The 20,671-nt window shown below is 44.5% G+C and overlaps 1 protein-coding gene across 1 annotated transcript; it reads right to left on the bottom strand.

The window, feature by feature from the left end:
* Nucleotides 1-4,272: 4,272 nt before the first annotated feature.
* On the bottom strand, nucleotides 4,273-8,568 carry LOC125540388 (putative disease resistance RPP13-like protein 1). The gene is given in 5 exon segments (XM_087545477.1): nucleotides 4,273-4,616; nucleotides 4,619-4,651; nucleotides 4,897-4,926; nucleotides 4,928-7,378; nucleotides 7,822-8,568. Coding segments are annotated over 5 exon segments (3,057 nt in total). The 5' UTR covers nucleotides 8,224-8,568; the 3' UTR covers nucleotides 4,273-4,475.
* Between the last annotated feature and the right edge of the window lie 12,103 nt (nucleotides 8,569-20,671).

The raw sequence follows: 20,671 nt of genomic DNA, 5'->3' as shown, positions 1-20,671 counted from the left end.
CTCGAGGTACCTGGTAGCCTGCAAGAATGTAGAGATTCTTTTTTTTTCCAAAACGGAGGCAAAAGATTTGCCTCATCTCATTAATTAAGAAGAAAGAATGTAGTGATTCAGAATGTAGCCTGCGCAAAAGAATGTAGAGATTCTGAGTAAACAGTTGAAAGCTGGAAAGCTGGCTGCAAATGTAGTGATTCAGAATGAGCAGTTTGAAAGTTGGCTGCAAATTGCAACAACAGAGGAGAAGTAGGTCAACCAGGCAGGCAGGCAGACATTTCTGGTCTGGCAACAGGAGACTGTCTAAATTCCAAAGCCTTGTTCAAACTTCAAACCCAGGCGCAGGGAACATGGCAGAACGCCGTGCAGAAACACATAGAATAGAAAGAGAGATGCTACACTTACAGGCAACTTTCAACGCGTTTAAACTTACGGACTGAAATGAAATCATCTGATTGGGAGGAGGAGGGCCCCATCTCCGAAATTCAGGGGGGAGGGATGAATTAGGCGCTGGCACATATGTCCGTACGACAGTTTCCGTAATCATCATCTGTAAGTGAAGCAATTTCGGAATAGAAATGAAAGCCAGGCTTGCCACTTGTGTGCATCATAAGTGCATTTTCATCAGATACATGGCCATGATCATCATCATTCGCAGCGGATCGGCACTCCCATCCCATGTCCTCTGCGGAAAAACGCATGGGCCTCGAGTCATCTGCAAGCAAGCAAAACTGTCTCCAAGATGCAGGCTGCCCCCTTTCTTTCTTTTCTCTTTTTTTTTTTCTTTCTGCCAAGAGAGTATGCTTGTTTTATTGGGCTAGCAGGGGAGAACCCCATGCATCTTCCTTTTTCGGCAGTAGAAATGTGTAGGTAGTTTTCTTGGAGGGGGCAAGTGGTGGCCCTTGTCCCTGTTACAAGTTGATGGCACACCAACTAGAGATCTGAGTGCAAGTGTTTCCAGCTGAATCAGGCCAAGTGTACTTACTAGTCATACACAGATCCTACTTACTTTTTCTTTTCTTTCTACAACTGGCATAAGAGATTATTGCCAAAGCCTATTTTATTCTTAGCTTGAAGATGATGGCACACCAACTAGAGATCTCAATGGTCGTAGTGGTACGTGTCTCCAGCTGAGAACAGGGCAGTAGCACTTACCAGTCATGTCACAGATCCTACTTGCTATTTTTCCTTCAACTGCCAGAGTAGACTATTAGTATCAATTTATCCAAAAAATATACCTAGATTGTACATCCTTCTTCTTGGCAAACCCTATTTTATTCTTCTTGGCAAAGCCTGTTTTATCCTTAGCTAGATGATGATGGCAGGCACCCCACACCAACTAAACATCTCAGTGATAGTACTGGCCAGGAAAAAAAATAGTTGTGATCAATGGTAGCACTCATGCCACAAGCAAGTAGGTCTTCAAGGATTCAAGGCAGGCATGTGCTCCCTGGTCTTTCTGGTCTCCCTGCTGCCTCCTCCGCCCACCTTTCCCTCTCTGATGTTGCCGCCTTTTAATTCTCTTCAGCAAAATCATCATCAGCAGGTGGCCCCATCCATGGCTACAGCAGCCATGGCCAACATCTTATCCTTCTTCTCCTCCAAATAATGTACTACTAACAATTTCAGTATTACAAAGATGTAATGGTTTCAGGCTAAGGCAGCCATGATCCCAACACCTGTTGCTTCTGCTAAGCATGATTGCTTGATTAGATTGCACTATCATTAGCAGAAAGTGTTGTTATTAGAGGACAAAAGCGCGGTACTTAATGATCTATCCAGGAAGCAAGCAGATGCTACACATGCTAGTGGCCTTTTGATGACGCGATGCTTTTGTAAAAGTTGTAGCTGGTAGGTAGTTAATGGGAAAGGAAGATGAGGCGGTGTCATGATTTGATTAATAAATAAACAAAGGAAAGAAGAAGGTGGCTTTTTTAAAAATGATGCTTTGTCACTTGTGTTGGAACGATAATGCAGGTGCGCACCAGGTTCCAGGCATATCCGACAACATGCATAGATTCTGCAGAAACAAACTGGATTATTTCCGGTTAACAGTAGCCTGAAACCAGGCGTATAATTCAGTTTTTGTCTGGTTTGTTTAGAGGCAAACTGAACAAACTCAGCAACTTATACATGCTGACATCTTTTGTTGTCTTTCAACAGTGGCAAATCTCTCAATGTAAATTAACATAAAGTGAAGATTGAAAAGTGTACCTTTCTAACTCTCTCTATCTTGTTGTCTTTCAACAGACAACACGCATAGATTCTGCAGAAACAAACTGGATTATTGTTAAAAACTGTCTCCTCAAACCAGGCTTATAATTCAGTTTTTGTCTGGTTTGTTCTTCATAGGCAAACTGGACAAACTCTTCCACAACTTGTAAATGCTCACCAATTTTTTCCTCTCTTTCGACATTGGCAACTTTCTCATGTAAATTAACATAAAGAGAGGATCAAAAAATGTACCTTTCTTTGACTTTGTATCTTCTGACATCATGTGTGTGAGCTGTGAAGCAGCAGGCAACCAGTGGTGTGTACTGGTGTGAGTCTGAAGCGAGTACAGCCAGCTTCCTTTCCTTTGAGGAGATCCTCCTAAGCAAGGACACCAAAGTCCCTCTACTCAATACTCACTACTCACTTGCACCATACCACATATCCCACAATGGCCAACTGGCACTGAGGACTGTTTGCTCTGCCTTGCAACTGAAGCCTATCCAATATCCATACAAACATACAAAGCAAAAATCAGACAGAAAATCTCAAGATCTACTGCAACTTTTTCTTCCTTGCAGTTTTTGTCCAGCTCCTAGTAGCTAGGAAGGGAAAAGAAATTGCTGGAAGAACAGTGCGATGGAGTACTAGAGTCAGAATCAACCAGAGCACCTTGGCCTGATGTGTTGTAGTTACTAGACCTAGATGTCCTGATGTAATGACAAGGGTACTGTGCTCTAGACTACACTTTTGGCCTCATGTGTTGTCGACTAGTACCATTGGGTGTGAGGACAGGGGTGGTGAGGTGAGTTTGGTGTGGAGTATTATGTGAGAGGGAGAGCCATCAACCACTCCCTACTTAATGATGATAGTAGCTACTTAGAGCATTGCTCTCATGGACATCACATATATGCGTCTATTAATATCTGCACATTTTTGTTTCAATTCTGCACGTTGTTGTTTTTCAGCAATCAGAAGTTGTGGAGGAAGCAAAGTACTAGTATGCTACAACTAAATCAAGATTCATTTTTGGCAGCACTACGTACTAAACCAAGATGGTTTTAATCATTTGTTAGCTCATAGTATCCCCCATATTTCCTCGCTTCTACAGTCTAAACTGATAGATCGGTGATGGTGAAACTATCCTGGTCTAATAAAGGGCTATACAGTCGGTAAAAAAGGGTGATTTTATTTATTCATCCAAAACAGGTCTTGTTTGGAAGCAGCTGCTACTATTAGCCATTCTTTCATTTACTTTAATGAGAACAGTTAGCCCGTACCGTACTGCGAAAGCACTGAACTCACTGATCAATCTGGACGGGCAAGTTGCAACTACATTGAGATCTGCCTCAAGAAAAAATAAAGATCATTCATGGAACTGCTTCAGGTAGTGCTTACCTGGTTATTACCCTTGTGACCACTTCCACAGAGATTTTGTGACAAACCGCGCCAGTTTTCGCGGCGAGGTTTGGCAGCAAGTCCTCTGAATCATTGCATGATCTTGGATGTATAGTGCTAACAATAGTGTTCTTGCAATATGTCCGCAAAGAAGCTACTCTAAGCTTGATAAATTCTGATGATATGCAAACAGACATATTGAGATAATTCAAAGTGGTGAGACACAGGATTCAATAGGTTCTCCCATTTGGACTTGGACCGCTAGGAATCCCCCAATTCGGTTGTAAATCTAGGGACAAAGCAGGGGAGTTTGAATTGTCGCCCAACATCCTGCGCCCCGGGTAGCGTTGCGCCGAGAAGCGTAAGCAGTGTCAGGCAATACGGTCGCTTGTCAAAGATGAATGGACACGCAGATTTACTTCAGCGAGACAATCGTGTACCATATGTATTCATTAAAAACAGTAAAGAAAATCACTCCCAGCAACCATCTACTGCAAATCATCAAACATATCTCTTGAGAGTTGAGAGTTGAGACGAACAGAAAACACAGCCATTCCTTCATACCCAAACGACCAGCACAATCTTATCAAATTCAGGCATGCTCACGTCATTTATTTTTACCTTTTTTGCGAATCAGGCTTGCTCACAGCATAACTGGAAATTACCACAAACTTCAGGAAATGTATAAATTCGGCGTTCATCATTCCACACTATTACAAACCATAGGGAACTAGTCAATTCAGGGTTCAGCACTGCAAGATATTACAATACAGGAAACTATTGTTCGTCGTCCCATATTTTAAAAATCCATGCGCAATACATAAATTCAGCACTTAACATTCAACGATTTCGCAAACAATAGGAAACGAGTAGTTTCACTGTTCATCAACTTCGGACATGGCATTCTGCACCGTTCTTGCTGTATGACAGGATCGGTAGACAGCACCCTTCAGTCCCAGGTAACCCGGTATCAAAGAACCAAGCAGATGCGCCCAGACGTCCCACGTGTTCAGAATTCAGATGCTGGAAACATTGTCATCAAACTGTACAGCTGGTTTTTTGGCAGGTTAAGCCAAGGAATTTAAGATGCATAAGCAGAACTAGTAATGGCTCGTACTTATGGAACCTACATAGCGAAATTTTCCAGAATACACAATAGGAAAAGTAAGCATCATGGGGATCTATATGGTGTACCCAATCACTCATGCAGTTACTTGGTCCAATTTTTTTCTTCTGAATGTGCTGAATCTTTTGCCGGTTTGGATCTCCAATTGTTTCACACGATCTCGTGAGCACCTCATTGCAGCGCTCGAGTTCAAACTTCAAACTCCTCAAGGGACCGGAGCAGTTCTGGAGGCGACTGGATATTCGGGCAATCAACAGTGGACAGTTTCGTGAGGGCCTGGGGCAGCACTGGAAGAGACTGAATATTCGGGCAATAATCGATGGACAATTCCTCAAGGGACTGGGGCAGTACTGGAAGAGACCGAATATTCTTACAATATTTGATGGACAGTTTCTTGAGTGAGTGGGGCAGGGCTGGAAGAGACTGGATATTCTGACATAATTCAATGGACAGTTCCTCGAGTGATTTCAGGCGCACCATGTTATCTGGTAAGGTCACCCAGATGCATGCCGAAAGAGAGAGGACACGAAGTAGAGTGAAGACCTCAAAAACGGGAGCAGGCCCTAAGCTGCATTTCCAGAGCTTAAGTACTTGCAGGCACTTTAAGCCACCGTTCTGCCTACCCACCATCCAATTAGGGTATCTCGCTCCATTGTACCCGCAGAGTTCCAGTTTTTCAAGATCCTTCGGAGGGCATAGACCCTCAAGTACCTCTACTTCAACTTCTGGATTGCAGCTCTCCTGATCACAATCCCAGCATAGTTCTAGCTCGGTGAGTCGCTCCTTATCAGCTAGCTTGGCTTCAAGAGCTTCCTCACTGCTTTTAACATTTTCAACACCTCTAATGCGCAGACGGCCACGAAGCTGGTTTAGATCCCTCAGATGTTTTATATTGCAACCTCTTTCCTTACTTACTGTGAAGTATGGTCCTAACTCTTGGAGTGATGTCGACCTGGCAATGTTCACCAACTTCAAAATGCTGGCATTCCCTACATGCCGCAAGCTAACCAAATTAATCCCAACTTCATCTTTGGAGAGCGAAAGACGTTTGCAATTACCAAAATCAAGTGTCTGAATGTGGTGAAGTTTTTTAAAGGTCCTTGGTAAAATGAGACCATGTGATTTGCCGATCCTGTAAGTAAGGTGACGTATATGCTTGACACCAATAGGTTCTAAGAAATTGACATGCCAAGTCAAACCAAAAGTCACGTTCAGTACCCGCAATTTTTGCAGCCTCATGATTATATTCTTGAAAACTTCTTCATCACGTGGTGTCCATAATTTGATAACTTTAATGATGAGAGTGCGTAAATTTTCCAGTTGAAAAATCTTCATGGCAAGCTTCTCCCCATTATAAGTATCAATAAAAAGATGGCGAACACCTGGAGGAATTTCTCCTGTCCATCCATCCTCAATTCTAAAGCAATCGTGTCCAGCGATCCTCTCTGCTAAATCATACATCAGATCATGCATTAAATAGTAGTCCTCACCGCAGGACTCCTTTCCCCCATATTGCAGAAATGAGATTGACACAAGTTCATCAAAGTAATCCTGACCAACATCTTCCATTTCCTTACCTGCATTAGTACTTCTTATAAACCCTTCTGCCACCCACAACTTAAGTAACACATTAGGTCTGAAATGATGCCCTCTGGGGAACATACTACAGTAAGCAAAGCATTGTCTAATCTGCTCATTAAGATGCTGGTAGCTCCATGATAGAGCTCCCATCGTCTCGTTCAGTAAGTCCCGATCTCTAGCTCTTCTCCAAAACTCAACATTTTTTCTTTTACGTAGTTGTCCTCCCACTGTACTGGCTGCTAGAGGTGACCTCTTAAGCTTTTTTGCAATGTGAACCCCGATATTCCAGAGTGTGCTCCCAACTCCATCGTCTGCGTGCCTATCTCCAAGTGCATGGTACATGAATAGCTCAAGGAACATACTATCACCCAAGTCACTAATTGGAAAATTGGCACATCTCACATCAGGACCAAGATCCGAGAAGGCATCTACATTTCGACTTGTCGCTAGGATCTTGCTTCCTCTCTTTCCAATCTTGAATGGAGAAAGTAATTGTGGCAGATTCTGCTCGCCAACATCCTTGTTGCACCAGACATCATCTAGTACCAAGAAAAACCTTTTGCTAGTCAGGATATCCTTCAGTTCTTGTTGTAGCCTATCAAGACTATTAAGTTCACAATCATATCCTTCAATTGCCTCAAACATTCGCCTGTAAATGGCCTCGATGCTAGGTTTTTGAGAGACATGAACCCATAATAGAATGTCAAAATGGCCATCTTTTTCGGCTAGCTTGTCTTTTTCTTCCTGGGCAAAAACAAACTGTGCAAGGGTTGATTTCCCAGATCCAGCTATGCCATGAATTCCAACAACAGAATAACATAGACTGCTATTCATGTTTGTCTTACCATGACTGGCATTCTGATGAAGCATTTCTATGATCTTGTCACGATCCTCATCTCGACCAATTACCTTTACTGGGGAAGTTGCAGTGGTTCATGCATTGGCTGCACTAGGCTGTCCCTTATTTACAGTGGGCAAGTTCAGCCATTCCAAAATTTGGTGTGCTTCATTTATAACCTTTTCTATTTTCTCCAGGCTCCGTTTTAATTGCTTTTTGGACATACCAGTCTCCTGCAAAACAAAATCACAGGCAAGGATCCACGCTTAATAACGGAAATAGGTAGTGCTAACACATTTTGGGGGAAATCTCTGGCATCCCGCCAACATATCCGCAAGCTAAAAGCTGAGTGCCACTTGCCTCGGTCAGCTGTGCCAACGCTCATTTTTATCCATTTTGTCCTTCCTTGTATGCTTTAAGCCTCTGACTAGTACTCTCGCTTGTCACAGATTAAGTGGATTTTCCAAAAAGCTGTAATGCATCAAAAGAGGAAAGAACCTGATTTTTCTAAGATTTGATAGCCCGACCTAAGTGTCACTAACAACTCAACACGTAGTTATACTTCAGTGGGAGCAGTGGTTCAGTAAAAGAACAAGTTTGGAACATTTTATACACGATAAGTTTTGAGGGCGAGAGAGAAATCTGAAAACAGAAGAGCTTGAGGATGGCAAACGACCTTATTTGTTAGGGGGGAGACGGCCAGGGACTGGACCTTGTGCTTCAGCAAATCCATGGTACTTGGAGGCCCGTCTGAGGTGAGCTCGTAATCTTGGACCTCCTTCTTGAGGCGATGATACTCAACATCATCCAAGATGTCTTCGGCTTCGTAGAAAGCAGTCTTGAGGTCCTCGAACAGCTGCTGGAGACGAACCCTGTGAGGGCTCTCCGCCATCATCTCCATCACCCGCTCCAGCAGAAAAATCTTCGGCTCAAGTTTTCTCAGCTTCTCCGATGTGTCAAAGCTGACGAAGGAGGAGCATTTCTTGAAAAGGTCGGAGATGACCGGCGAGGCGACCCAGCCTACGGCTTTCAGGCCCCATCCTATGGCAGCAGCAGCAGCAGTCACCGGATCCGCCATTAGAGGCTGCTGCAAGTTGCTGCACCATTAGCTGAATAGCGGTCACTAATAATACGCATGGAAATGAAAGCTTACACTGGGGTGGATCTACAGAGTCAAATCCGGCGGTAGATTACCAAGGCCGGAAGCGGTGAGGGTCAAAACCGGCGGCCGAAGCAGGTCGGGGGAGACACTCGGCTGATGGGGGCTCGATTCCGTGGGAGGAGGTAGGGGACGGCGCTCAAGGACTGGAGGAGGTTGCTGGAGTCGGTGTGCCTCGATTTCTGGCGGCGGCGGCGGTGCCGGAGACGATGGGGTGCATTGCGGCCAAAAGTGTGACACATGTGTGGCCTTGGAAATGTTATCCCAGATTCAGTATTGATGGGTTTTTTCTTTTCTCAAATTTTTTTTGAGGCAATTTTCTTTTCTCAAATGATAAGTGTCGTGTGGTATACCTGGCCATCCGTTGGGCCGGGCCGGGCCTAACCAAGCCCGAGGCAGAAAACCTATGCCTGGGCCCAGCCCAGCTCGGTCATCGGGCCTGGTTTTCAGGCCCAAACCCAGCCCGTCAGAGAAAAAGCCGCTGGGCCTCAGGCCAGGCCCTTTCTTTAAAACACCAAATACCCAAGCCTAGGCCCGCCCCAATATGTGCTTCGGGCTCAAAACTCAGGCCCAAGCCCGACCCGTGGGTAAGCCCGGGCCGGGTCAGCCGGGCCAGGTATCCTGTGGCCAGGTATATGTAGCATGAGGTAAGACCATTTTGATGGTTTTTACACTAAAATTGCCATAAAAAACAAACCTAAAAAATCTAAAACTTGACATCCAAACAAAAAGTTATCATGGTTCACAACTAAAATTGTCATTCTCGGATAACTAAACTTGCCATAAAAAACGTCATAACGGAATTGCTTTGTGGTCTTTTTTTAGGATAGTATTAATGTTTTCTTAGATCCGTCAATTTAACATCAAATATCTAGTGAATCGTGCACTTAAATTACAAACCTTTTTAGCATTGCATCCAAGATTTTTAAAATTAGTTCACACGTTGATAAGTTTTGACGAACGTTTTTTCAGACAAAAGTTATGCTCCGGAAGTGAACTAATATGTGCTCGCAGACTGTAGATTCCACATAGATAAAACAAAATTGTGCTCCCACAACAAAGCAGAAATCCTTCACAAGGTGTAACATTCCAACATTTCTAATTTTTGGAATGTTATATTAAATAAATATTATTGATTTCTTGTTTGATTGTTGAGTGATTGATTGTGTGAAATTGAGTGAAAATTTGAAACTTTTGGAAATTGAATGAGAGACAATAAAAGAGCTTTCCCAAAACTTTCATTTTTTCATTTGATCTCTATGAATTCAAATTCAGTTCAAACACAAAACCCTAGAGTGAAGATGACATGAATTCTTCCATCAAAGAAATGAAATTGGGTTTTTGAAAAGATTTGGATTCCATTTGAAAATATTTCAAATTCAGGAACTTTATGCAACTCAATGAGTTTCATGAGAGAAGATAAAATGACTTCTTCAAATTATAAGAAAGAGAGTTGGAAGTTTAAAGAACGTATTTGAAAGCCCTTTAGTTCCTTTTGAAAAATTCACTTTTTTTAGTTGAAATGGAGTTTTGAAGTTCAAATCCTCTAGAAACTTATTCAAAAGAGAGAAGGAATGTGACCCTTCAAATTTTCAGAAACAATTGAAATATATTTGAATAAGGGAAAACAGAAAAGATTTGAAAGTGGTCTGAAATTCAAATTCAAACCCAATTATGAGTTATTTGGTTTTATTAAAATTCATTTTTTCTGATAAATAAAAATACTGAAATGAGGTACAATGATTCCTTCCAAGAAATAACTAGAATAAAATAAACTTGAAATTATTTTGGTATTTTAAAAATAACTTTTTTGGCTTTAAATGCAACAATACAACTGTTTGCGTCATATGAATTATTGTGAAGCTTATTTGAACTTAAAAAATTGTTCATATTATTCTCTGTATTTTCTGAAAATTTTGTTATATTATAGGCCTACATAGCAGTTTTATTACATTTGTTTATTTTGATTTTCTTTTCTTTTCTGTGTTTATATATAAAAAAAGAAACAGGAAATGCTATTCATATGTACACTGTTCATCCTTGCGACCCGCTACTATTCCTCACACACGTGTGTATCATAGCAGCATTAGCTCAACCCAATTGCAGTACGCTTACATTTTTTTTCCTTTTAAGTTTTTTCCCTCTCACACATACTGTACACAGAAAGAACATCTCATATTGAATGTGATACCTCATAGATGGCTATTAAGACTTCCTTTTGGCAAATATTCCAAGCAAATCAACCTTTCCGCCTGCTCTGCAAAAACATATTTCCCATTGTACTCTAGACATACATTCTGTATTTCATAGCAGTAGCCTACACATCACACTGTATTGGGGTGCTTAAGCGTCATAAGATGATAAACTTCATCCTCAAACTGCTCCTGCAGGCCTGACATTAATGTTGATACAATCTTCTTCACAGCAATCATGTTCCCATTTTGCTGCACTCCCTGGTTAAAGTTGATGTCCTATTAATTACTATGCAAGGACATGAGGTTTTGGGAACTAGTATAGTTAAATATATTTGAAAGGCGCACAAAGATAAATTTCAAACAATAGAAAAGATATGCTATAATTTTACCTTATATACTACGCCAGCACCACCTTGGCCAAGTATTCGCTCACGAGAGAAGTTATTTGTGATCTCTTTCAAATATTGTAGTGGCACACTGCACGGTTTTGAACTCTGATCTTGTAATATGCTTTCTAGGCTATTCAAACTACTACCTATCGCCCCCGCAAAAAAAAAAAAAAAACTACTACCTATCGGTTCAAAAGGGTGTGAAGCGATGATGTATACTCTGAGAACCAATGTCCCTTTCGCATGCGACCGCATCCGGCGCTTCTTGAGCACATGATGCATGAAAACGGCGTAATGGGCGGGCACCAATGAGGTCCCGTTGATTCTGACCTTCCTGAGGTCGAACTCGAAGGACCTAGAGCCGTTTTAGATTTTCCGACATTGTAAACGTATGTATCAAGAGCTAGCTCAAAGCATCTTCAGCCGTTGGCCTCCTAGGAAAGGCTAAAAATCGCCCCCTGGGGGTGCACCAGCGCTAAACCGCGCACTGCAGGCGTGATGTCTCCCAGTCGCGACGCCCACGTTTTAAAAAAAAAGTCAAATACGGCGCAAACACGGCTCAAATTTAACGCAAATATCAGCGAGTTCGTTCAAATTTAAACATATTTAAAAAAAAAAACTAGCACGGGCTGCCCCCGCCGTCTCCATCGCCGCTCCTCGCCGTCTATCTCGCCGTCTACCTCGCCGCCCGCCGCCTGCCTTTGCAGTTCTACATGCCGAGGAGGCGGTAGAACCGCATGTAGTCGCCACCGTCGTTGTCGTCGTCGTCTCCGCCGCCGCCGTCCCTGCTGCATCTCTCCTCCGGTTGGCGCGGCGGGTTGGACGATCCGGGGGCGTCATCGTCGTCGTCGCTGTCGAGGACCACGATGCCGTGCTCGTCCTCGCGCCCACGCTTGCGGGCGGCGATCTCCTCCAGGGCCCGGCGCTACCGGACCATCTCGTCGCGGAGGTAGTCGTCCCGCGCCCACCGCAGGGCGTCCTCATCGGAGAAGCCGCGCCGGGTTATCTCCTCGTACTCCGCGGGGACGCCGGGCTCCGGCTTGGGCTCGACGAGGACGAAGCGGCCGGTGGGAGGGGGGGGGGGAGTCGCCGATGCGGACGCCAGAGCTGCGGGTGCGCGCGCTGACAGGCATGTCCTGGGGCGGAGGCAGGGAGAGCCCGACGAGCGGCCGGACGAGGAGGAGGACGCTCCGGGCCGCTCCATGTGCCTCGGCGTCCAGGAGCTTCCACGGCGGCGTGAGAAGGACGGGAGAGCGGGGTACTCGAGGCGCGGCGTGTTGCCGCCCTCGATGTACTCGAGGACGGCCTCCAACGTGCAGCCGGGCACGCCCCACCACCGGCGCCGGCCCTCGGAGTTGAGCCTGCCGGAGGGCACGACGCCGTTGGTGGCCTCGAGCTGCTCGGCGTGACGGCAGCGTTACGCGTGGCTTGATGGCGTGGCGGCCGAGGGGACGCGCGTCGCCCGGCCTTCACTGCGCTGCCCGTGAGGCATCAATGGAGGCTGACTGGCGCGGCAGCGCGCAGCTTTGGCATTGATTCGCCGCGGGAAACGAGGCGATGAGGACGACGAAGCGGCGAGAAGAGAGTCGAGTCGCTGACGCGACTGGCCCGCGGCTCTTCGCGCCAAAAACGATTCGCCCGGCGCCCCCGAGCGACCCCCAGTGCGCCGGGTTCGGGTTGGGTCCGCCGGCGCCAATTTCGGCCCGAGCCGGCGAAAACTGGGCCCTTGGGGGCGCGACTGGGCCGATTTTTTGACGCCGGCAGCCGAAAAATCGTCTGGGGGGCCTTCTTGAGAGCGCGGCTGGAGATGCTCTCAGAAAGACGTGATGGATAAGACACGTCGAAGCAAAAGCGCTCATTCCACACTGGGTCCAGTGTCTTCTCCTTAAGGCTGGTCATAGTGGGGCGTAACTTAGACTAGTAACATGCATATGTTACTAGTCTATATTACTACCTCTATAGTGCATAGTATTATACATTAGTATCATAGTTGGTCTCATTTATTGCCATGCATGACACATAGTAGCACCATATTTATTATGTTACGATATCTACCAATGTTATTATAACCATCTCTCTCTTTTTTAATTGCCTGCCACATAAGCATGTTCGTTAGTCCTAAGTACATGATACTATTTATGTTACCCCCACTATGACCAGCGTGCAGAAGCGTTGGCCGTCAAATTTGAGATCTACACACGCGCTGGCAGATCCTTTACCGTACTTGGGGGACAGTCCACGCGCACTTGCCACCTCCACCACCAACTTGTATGTCACCATTGCCTCTAGTGACGTTGCGGTTTACTTGACTATTTGTACTACACAAATGAGAAGCACCATCGTCGGTTACAAGTATAAAGATGTGCAACCAAAAAATCTTTCGAAAGATACTTCTAATTTAAGCCAAAACTCGTTATCATAATATACTCAAAAGATGTGCAACCTAAACACATCTTGCAAAAGATACTCCTAATTTAAGCCAGAGCTCGTTATCATAATATACTGAAAAGATGTGCAACCTAAACATCTTGCGAAAGATGCTCCTAATTTAAGCCAAAATTCGTTATCATAATATACTCAAAAGATGTGCAACCTTGCGAAAGATACTCCCAGTTTTAGCCAATACATAGAGTGGAGCAGTACCTTAGACGATGGTTTTGGAAGAGTAAACTGCAAATATTTCTCCAACAAGCAGTAGCAAACGGCGGGCCAAGGAATATTTTGAGTTAGCGGAAAAGATTAAACCTTCAATGGAAGTTCGGATACGAAATACGATGCGCCGGCCAGTCCGTTAGAGCAGGTTGACGCAGCAGGAGGAGGAAGGAGGAAGGAGGAAGACAGCCTCAATGATGTGCCTGCGAGAGGAGAATGCCGTGTGCTTCGGCAGAGTTAATTAAGGAGCCGGCCGGGCTACAAGGGGTGTGCTCGGCCGAGAGGAGAATGTTAAGAGCTTCTAATTAGCTTAAAAACAGCAAGAGAACTTTCCAATCATGTGCAAGTTTGAAGATTTGGTGGCTGGGCACTGGATAAGGCCGGGTACTTTTTTCTGCCCGGCCTGCAGGTCATACTACACACCGAGTGGGAGCATCAAAAGGCCGGCAGCTGAGTCAAACGTATGGCCACGGAGCATCAAAGATGATAAATCTGGGGCTGGCATGGTCCAAAACATGCATCGGAGATGTGAGTGCCGGCAAAAAATATTTTCCTCAAGCTTGGAATAGATAAGCGAGCAAGCAAGTGCTACACTGACTCCAGCGCATTCTGAACCTTGGACAGGTGCTCTCGCTCGCGTGAGTTCTGCCGGCTGTGCCAATCCATCGTAAGCAACCATACGGAGGCTGTTACATAAAACGAGAGACGGGACTTTTAATATATAAATCCTGTCTTATTGCATCTTCAATCGATCACTTATAATTTAGGCCTTTATATGGACTTTTATTCTTTAACTTCTTATATTTGCTCCGCTAAAAAAAGTGGTATCAAGCCGAGCGCCTAAACTTAACTCCTGAAATGAGCTAGACTCCACATAGAAGCCGAAAGTGGTTTTTCTACACCCCAGCTCAGTGCACCCACGGTAGAACCATGCAAGAAAACATATCAAAACAGTTCAAAAAAATCTGAAACTTTGTGGGAATGATTATCTACAAATGTGATAACACTTGCAAAGTTTGGCGGTCAAATAACATTCGAGGAGCTCTCTACAAAAAAGACAAAATGATCATTCACACAAATGTTCAGAATTTTTTGAAATGTTTCGCTATGTTTTCTTTGCGTGGGTGCACCGAAGGTGGGTGCAGCCACTACTTTCCCCATGGAAGCCTCTTTCCCTCTTCTTCTTCTTACTTCTTCCTTCTCCCTCCTTCCACACGGCCAACAACTACTTCTCACCACTCGATGATATTCATGAGCTAGCTAGGACCTAGGATAGATGCAAAGCAATTTGGTAGAATCTCACCGTGCGCAATCGTAAGCGTGTGCGACAAAGTGGGAAAATTATTCCTCCATGAGCAATGGCTTGGGTGTTTCTTCGTCTGGGTGGGACAATGGGTTATTCCGTTCATCCTTCTCCTACTCCGGCCATAGTGTGGTCAGCCGGCGGCCACTTCTCTATGTGGGTGTTCCTCTATCCTGTTGCACCTTTACTCGTGGCCGGGGATGGCACGGGGAGCGCCGCCGGGTTCGCAACGACGAGGAGCGCAGCCATGGCCGGAGTGGATGCAGCCGAGCGGGGGAGAAAGATGATCGAGGGAGTATTGAAAGTCGGGGCGGCCGTGGAGTAAAAGTTTCACTCCAAGGAGATAAGGGATTGGCTAGATGTGGTTTAAAGGAGTAAAAACAATATTTTACTCCTGTAAATGTTTTTAAATGATCGGTTAGAAATGCTTTCTTAGTTCGGGCCAGATATGATTGTTTCTCTTTTCTGTTGCCTGGTTTCCATTGTTTTCTAGACTATTGTTTTTCGGTCGTTTGTACTATGGGGCTGCACTGGCGGCGCTGAGGGTATTCATGTGTATTCGTATGAATACCCATTATTGAGCGCAAAAAAATTAATACATAGCTGCAACGCGCACGGCCCACCGCTCACTCCCTTCTCTCGCTCGTTGCCTCGTTCGGTCGTTCCCCAATCCCCACTTCCCCTGCTCGAGCCCTAGCCGCCCAGGCCCAGCGACCAGCGCGAGCGATCTCTGCTCCCGCTCACCGAGTCACCGCCCGCCGCCCCGCCCCCGCTCTGCCCTCAGCCGCTCAGCGCCGCCGGTGCTCGCCGTCCGCCGGCCGCCCCTCAGACTGCATCGTTGCGACGCCGCCCCGGCCCAGCGCTCGCCGTCCGCCGTCCACCCCGCCCCAGCCGCCCATCGCCCGCCGCGGCGCCGCCCAGCCCAGGGTCCAGCGCCCAGCGGCAGTTTCTTTCTCCCGCCTGCATCAGTGCCCTGCGTTTAGGTACAGTATTAAAGAAAACAGAGTTTCAGTTTTTTAGTTGATTCAATTTTGCAGCTGGAGTAGGATTCTTCCTTGTTTTGTTAATCTGTAGATGCTAATTTCTTCCTTGTTTTGTTGTAATGTAGATGATGAAGAAGAATGGGACTGGCGGTGGCAATAGGATTCTTGCATTGTGGGAAAAAGCTTCAAAAGAAAAGAAGATTGATGAAACGTCTACACCGAATCAGACTGTAGCTGCATCGGGTACTTGTACCTCTCATGTTCAGCTTGAGAGCAATTTGCAATTGGCGTTAGTGCAAGCACCGGATGCGGAATGTGAACCGGAGAGCAGAGAAGCAACCCCAACCCCAATTGATAAAGATGCTGAAACAAGTGATGCGGATGATGAACCAATGGAAGCAGATTTGGAGGCACTCGAACCTGATCCTGGGAAGCGGATTCCCATCTCAATGTATGCTGTCAATGACCAAGATAGAGTAAGAAGAAGATATATTGAGATGAAGCCATGTCAACCAAAGAATCATAACTTTGAGTATACAAATAAAAGTGGAGTTGACCGTCGCTTTTGTCGTGCTTGGTTTAAAGAATTTCCATGGATTGAGTATAGTGTGACAAAAGATAGTGCTTTCTGCTTTGTTTGCTATCTGTTCAAGGATAAGACAAAATACCCCGGTGGAGATGCATTTGTGAAGAATGGATTTAGGAACTGGAACATGAAATCGAGATTGAAGAAACATGAAGGTGAGGTTAGTAGTGCTCATGCTGAAGCTCAAGAGAAGTATGATATGTTCACTACACCACAAGCATCAATTAGGGAGTCTTTTGCTTCAAACACCTCACGATATAAGGCTTTGTATAAGCAGCGTTCGACATGGACACTCAAATGTTTGAGATTTCTATTGCACCAAGGCTTGGCATTTAGAGGACATGATGAAAGTGAAAAGTCACTAAATAAAGGAAATTTTCTTGAGCTTTTAAATTGGCTAGCTGGAAATTTTGAAGAGGTTGATAGGGTTGTTCTCAAAAATGCTCCGCAGAACTGCAAGATGACTCACCATGATATACAACATGAGTTAAGAAAATGTTGTGCACAAGAGACTACAAAATTAGTCATTGAAGAACTTGATGGTGGCCACTTTGCAATACTTGCAGATGAGTCTAGTGATGTGTATCAAAATGAACAGTTGGCAATTTGCTTGCGTTATGTTGATAAGAAAAGAAGGGCGGTTGTAAGATTTCTTGGTCTTGCTCATGTTCAAGATACTACCTCTTTGACACTTAAAGCTGCAATTTAGCAAATGCTTATGAAGTACAATTTGACCTTTGCAATGGTTCGTGGGCAAGGATATGATGGAGCTAGCAACATGAAAGGTAATGCTAATGGCCTAAAAAAACTGATTATGGATGAGTCTCCTTCTGCCTACTATGTTCATTGTTTTGCCCATCAACTACAGTTAACTCTTGTTGCTGTTGCTAAAGAGAGTGGTGATTGTACTTGGTTCTTTCAACAACTTGCACACTTGTTAAATGCTCTTGGCATGTCTTGTAAAAAGATGAGAATGCTTCGTATAGCTCAGGCTGAGGAACTCATTGATGCATTGGAATTGGAAGAAGTAGAAACGGGGTGTGGGCTGAATCAGGAAATGGGTTTGGGAAGGCCATGTGATACACGTTGGGGCTCTCACTTCAAAACCGTGAACCATGTCATCTGTATGTATGGTGCAATACGACGAGTCCTCATCAAGATTGGAAAAGAGTACCATGGTGCGGAGGCGCAAGCGGCTCTAACCATATTGACACCATTTTGATCATTTGAGTTTTTTTCATGGCACACTTGATGCAAGAAATATTTGGATACACAGATGAGTTGAGTAGAGCTTTGCAAAAGCAAGACCAAGATATTGTTCATGCTATTGAGCTTGTTGATATCACAAAGTATCACTTGAAGGGTTTGAGGACTGATCCTGGATGGGATGATTTTCTCAAAAAGGTCACATCTTTTTGTACAAAGCATAAGATCAAAATTGTTGATATGGAGGGTCCTTACTTTCCCGCCGGCCAGCCTAGAAGGGGTTTCTTTAATGGTGCAACGAATTACCGTCGCTTCAAAGTTGATATGTATGTGAGTGTCATTGGTAGGCAAATTAGTGAGTTGAATGGCAGATTTGATGAGGTAAACACAGATGTACTTTCTTGCATGGCAACATTTTGTCCACTTTGTCTATTTGCTGCTTATGATCAAGAGAAATTGGTTAGGCTTGCTACAAAGTTTTATGCTAATGATTTCACAAGTGATGAACTGGCAAGACTTCCATGGCAACTAAACATGTATGTTACTCATGTGCGTAGAGATGAAAGGTTTCAAAACTTGAAGAATCTGTGTGAGTTTTCAGTTATGCTTGTCGAGACAAACAAGCATGAACAATATTATATTGTTTACAAGCTTCTTAAGTTGGTATTAATTCTGCCAGTAGCTACTGCTAGTGTTGAAAGGGTGTTCTCTTCCATGAACTATGTGAAGAATAAGCTAAGGAGCAAAATGGGTGATGATTACTTGAACAACTGTTTGGTTACATTTGTTGAGAGAGAATTCTTCAATCAAGTAAAGGATGAGGATGTCATCAATCTCTTCCAAAAAGGCGATCACAAAGTTATATAATAAAATGGGATATCATCAATCTGTCAATCAAAAGGTACTGGTGTCTTTATGTTTATGTATAATTAGTATGGTTTGATGCATTAAAAAATTACTATTGTTGTACTGGTGTCTTTATAATACATTTGGAGTAATTTTTTTGTGCCAATGAATACCCAGCCTCAAAATCCTGGCGCCGCCACTGTGGGGCTGTTTCGTCGTTTGTATTATGGGGCTCTGCCCTTTCTTCTTTCTGTAATTGTGACATGCAGCTCTCCTACATGGTTTGAAAAAAAAAGTCCAAGGATGCATGAAAACAGAACTTCACTATAATGAGGTCATTCACAGCAAATGTCTTACTCAAAATTGCATAAAAGTAAAATGAACCGTAGAAACAATCTATCACCAACTGAAGAGGCCATTCACAAGAAAGTTCAAACTGCTCGTTCTGCTTCACCACATTTTTTGCAGGCCATAAAGTATCTCCAGCAGCCCGAAGAGATTGGGGAGCTGACAAACGTGCGAACCGAGGACCTATCGGTGATCTGCGGCACGAGATGAGCCAGTGCGTCGACCCCAACCCGTCCAAGCGGCCGTCGATGTAGATCATCATGGGGGCCTGGAGACCGGCATCGACCCCTCAGCGACCCGCATCCTCAAGGAGTCCTCCTTGTGTGGGTAGAGCTCACGTTGTCATTGTAGCACACGCCTCACCTCGACCTATTGTATATTTTCGCCAATGCTAACACTGATTTCTTGCACGCTGCCTTCTCACCTCCTTGGCTCTATTTATAAATCGCTTGCTAAAGTTGGCGAGCCGGCGTTTTGGGTTTATCTCAGATCCTCGCATAATGCTTGGCCGCCATGCAATTCCGTGTGGCTTAGTCGTGTGGGGGCTCAGAGATGCAGTGCTGCTCCCTTCCTGACATGATGTTGCACCATGTTCTGTGTTTTATTGTGTTGGACAGTTTGTGTGGTGAATGTCATGGGGGGCAGTGGTGACGCCTCCGTGTTTGCCGGTCATTAGAGTTAAGGATAAGCCAATGGCATTCTCTAGATCCCCTGCGATGGTCTGCAATGACAGTCTCTGAGAACGGCGGGGTTCGAGGCCTCGTCTCACCACGTTGCAGATCACAGCAAGCTCCTTAGGTCTCACGTTGGTCAGCTCCGGGTCGACCAGCTTACTGATCTCCTTCGGCTGCTGGAGGTACTTGATAGCCTACAAAAATATGTAGGTAATCAGACTGAGCAGTTTCAACTTTCGCTACAAATGCAATAAGAGGTTGTTTCAACATTTCATTTCATGTTATATATGATTTTTGAGGTTGGGGAAATTCATATCGGCTCACCCAGTGAACCAAATATCCGTTGTCCTTGCAGTAAGGAAGCCGTCCACTAATGATCTCCAGCAAAATCACTCCAAAAGCAAATGAATTGCATTGGACTTCACTAGGCATGTCCTTCAAAAAGTCCAGGTGACCAGGGAAAGAGGATTCATTATTCAAGTGGCCGAGCATCTTCGAATGCTTGGAAAACATTGTTTTCCAGCATTCAAAATCAACCAGCTGAAAACAACCAGGGGGAAGTAAAATGGTCAATGCACCAACTTAGATAGTATATGCACTTGAAAAATAAGCTTGCGAGGAAGATTAAGGAAATACACGCATATGGTACCTTGGGAGTAAAATCTTCTGTAACATAAACTGACTTGGAGTTCAACTTCGATATAGTGGATGGAGGTTGCAGCTCACTGTGCAAATACCTTAAACCTTTGGCAATACCGATAGCTATTTTCATTCGTCTGTCCCAAGATAATTGAGCTGCTTTCCCATCTAAAGGAAATAAAATATCGAGATCAAGTTTAATTACGACCCATGTAAAATGCAATAATTGGGCAGAATATAACTATACACAAAAGAGGCTGCCTTACGGTGTACGTGCTCATATAGGGTCCCATTTGATGTGCATTCAAAGAAAACCATCCTGTAAAATGGGTCACTTTCTCTGCAATATCCCATGAACTATGCTATGTTCTCATGCTTTAACGTTGCCAGATCAATAACCTAAAAGATTCTCCATTTAGTTTCTTGAGAAGTCCAGACAAATTATTTTTCTTTGCTCTATATAACTGTAGAAAGCTACCTACTAGACAAATTATTTTGGCTAGTCCAATGATCTTCACGGGCACATAATTGTATAATAGAAACCTC

The sequence above is a fragment of the Triticum urartu genome, chromosome 2A, assembly GCF_056163025.1.
Source record: "Triticum urartu cultivar PI428250 chromosome 2A, HENAU_Tu73, whole genome shotgun sequence".
NCBI classification, from domain to species: Eukaryota; Viridiplantae; Streptophyta; class Magnoliopsida; order Poales; family Poaceae; genus Triticum; species Triticum urartu.
The sequence above is the reverse complement of the archived record's forward strand: the minus strand, read 5'-3'. Positions and strand labels throughout refer to the sequence as shown.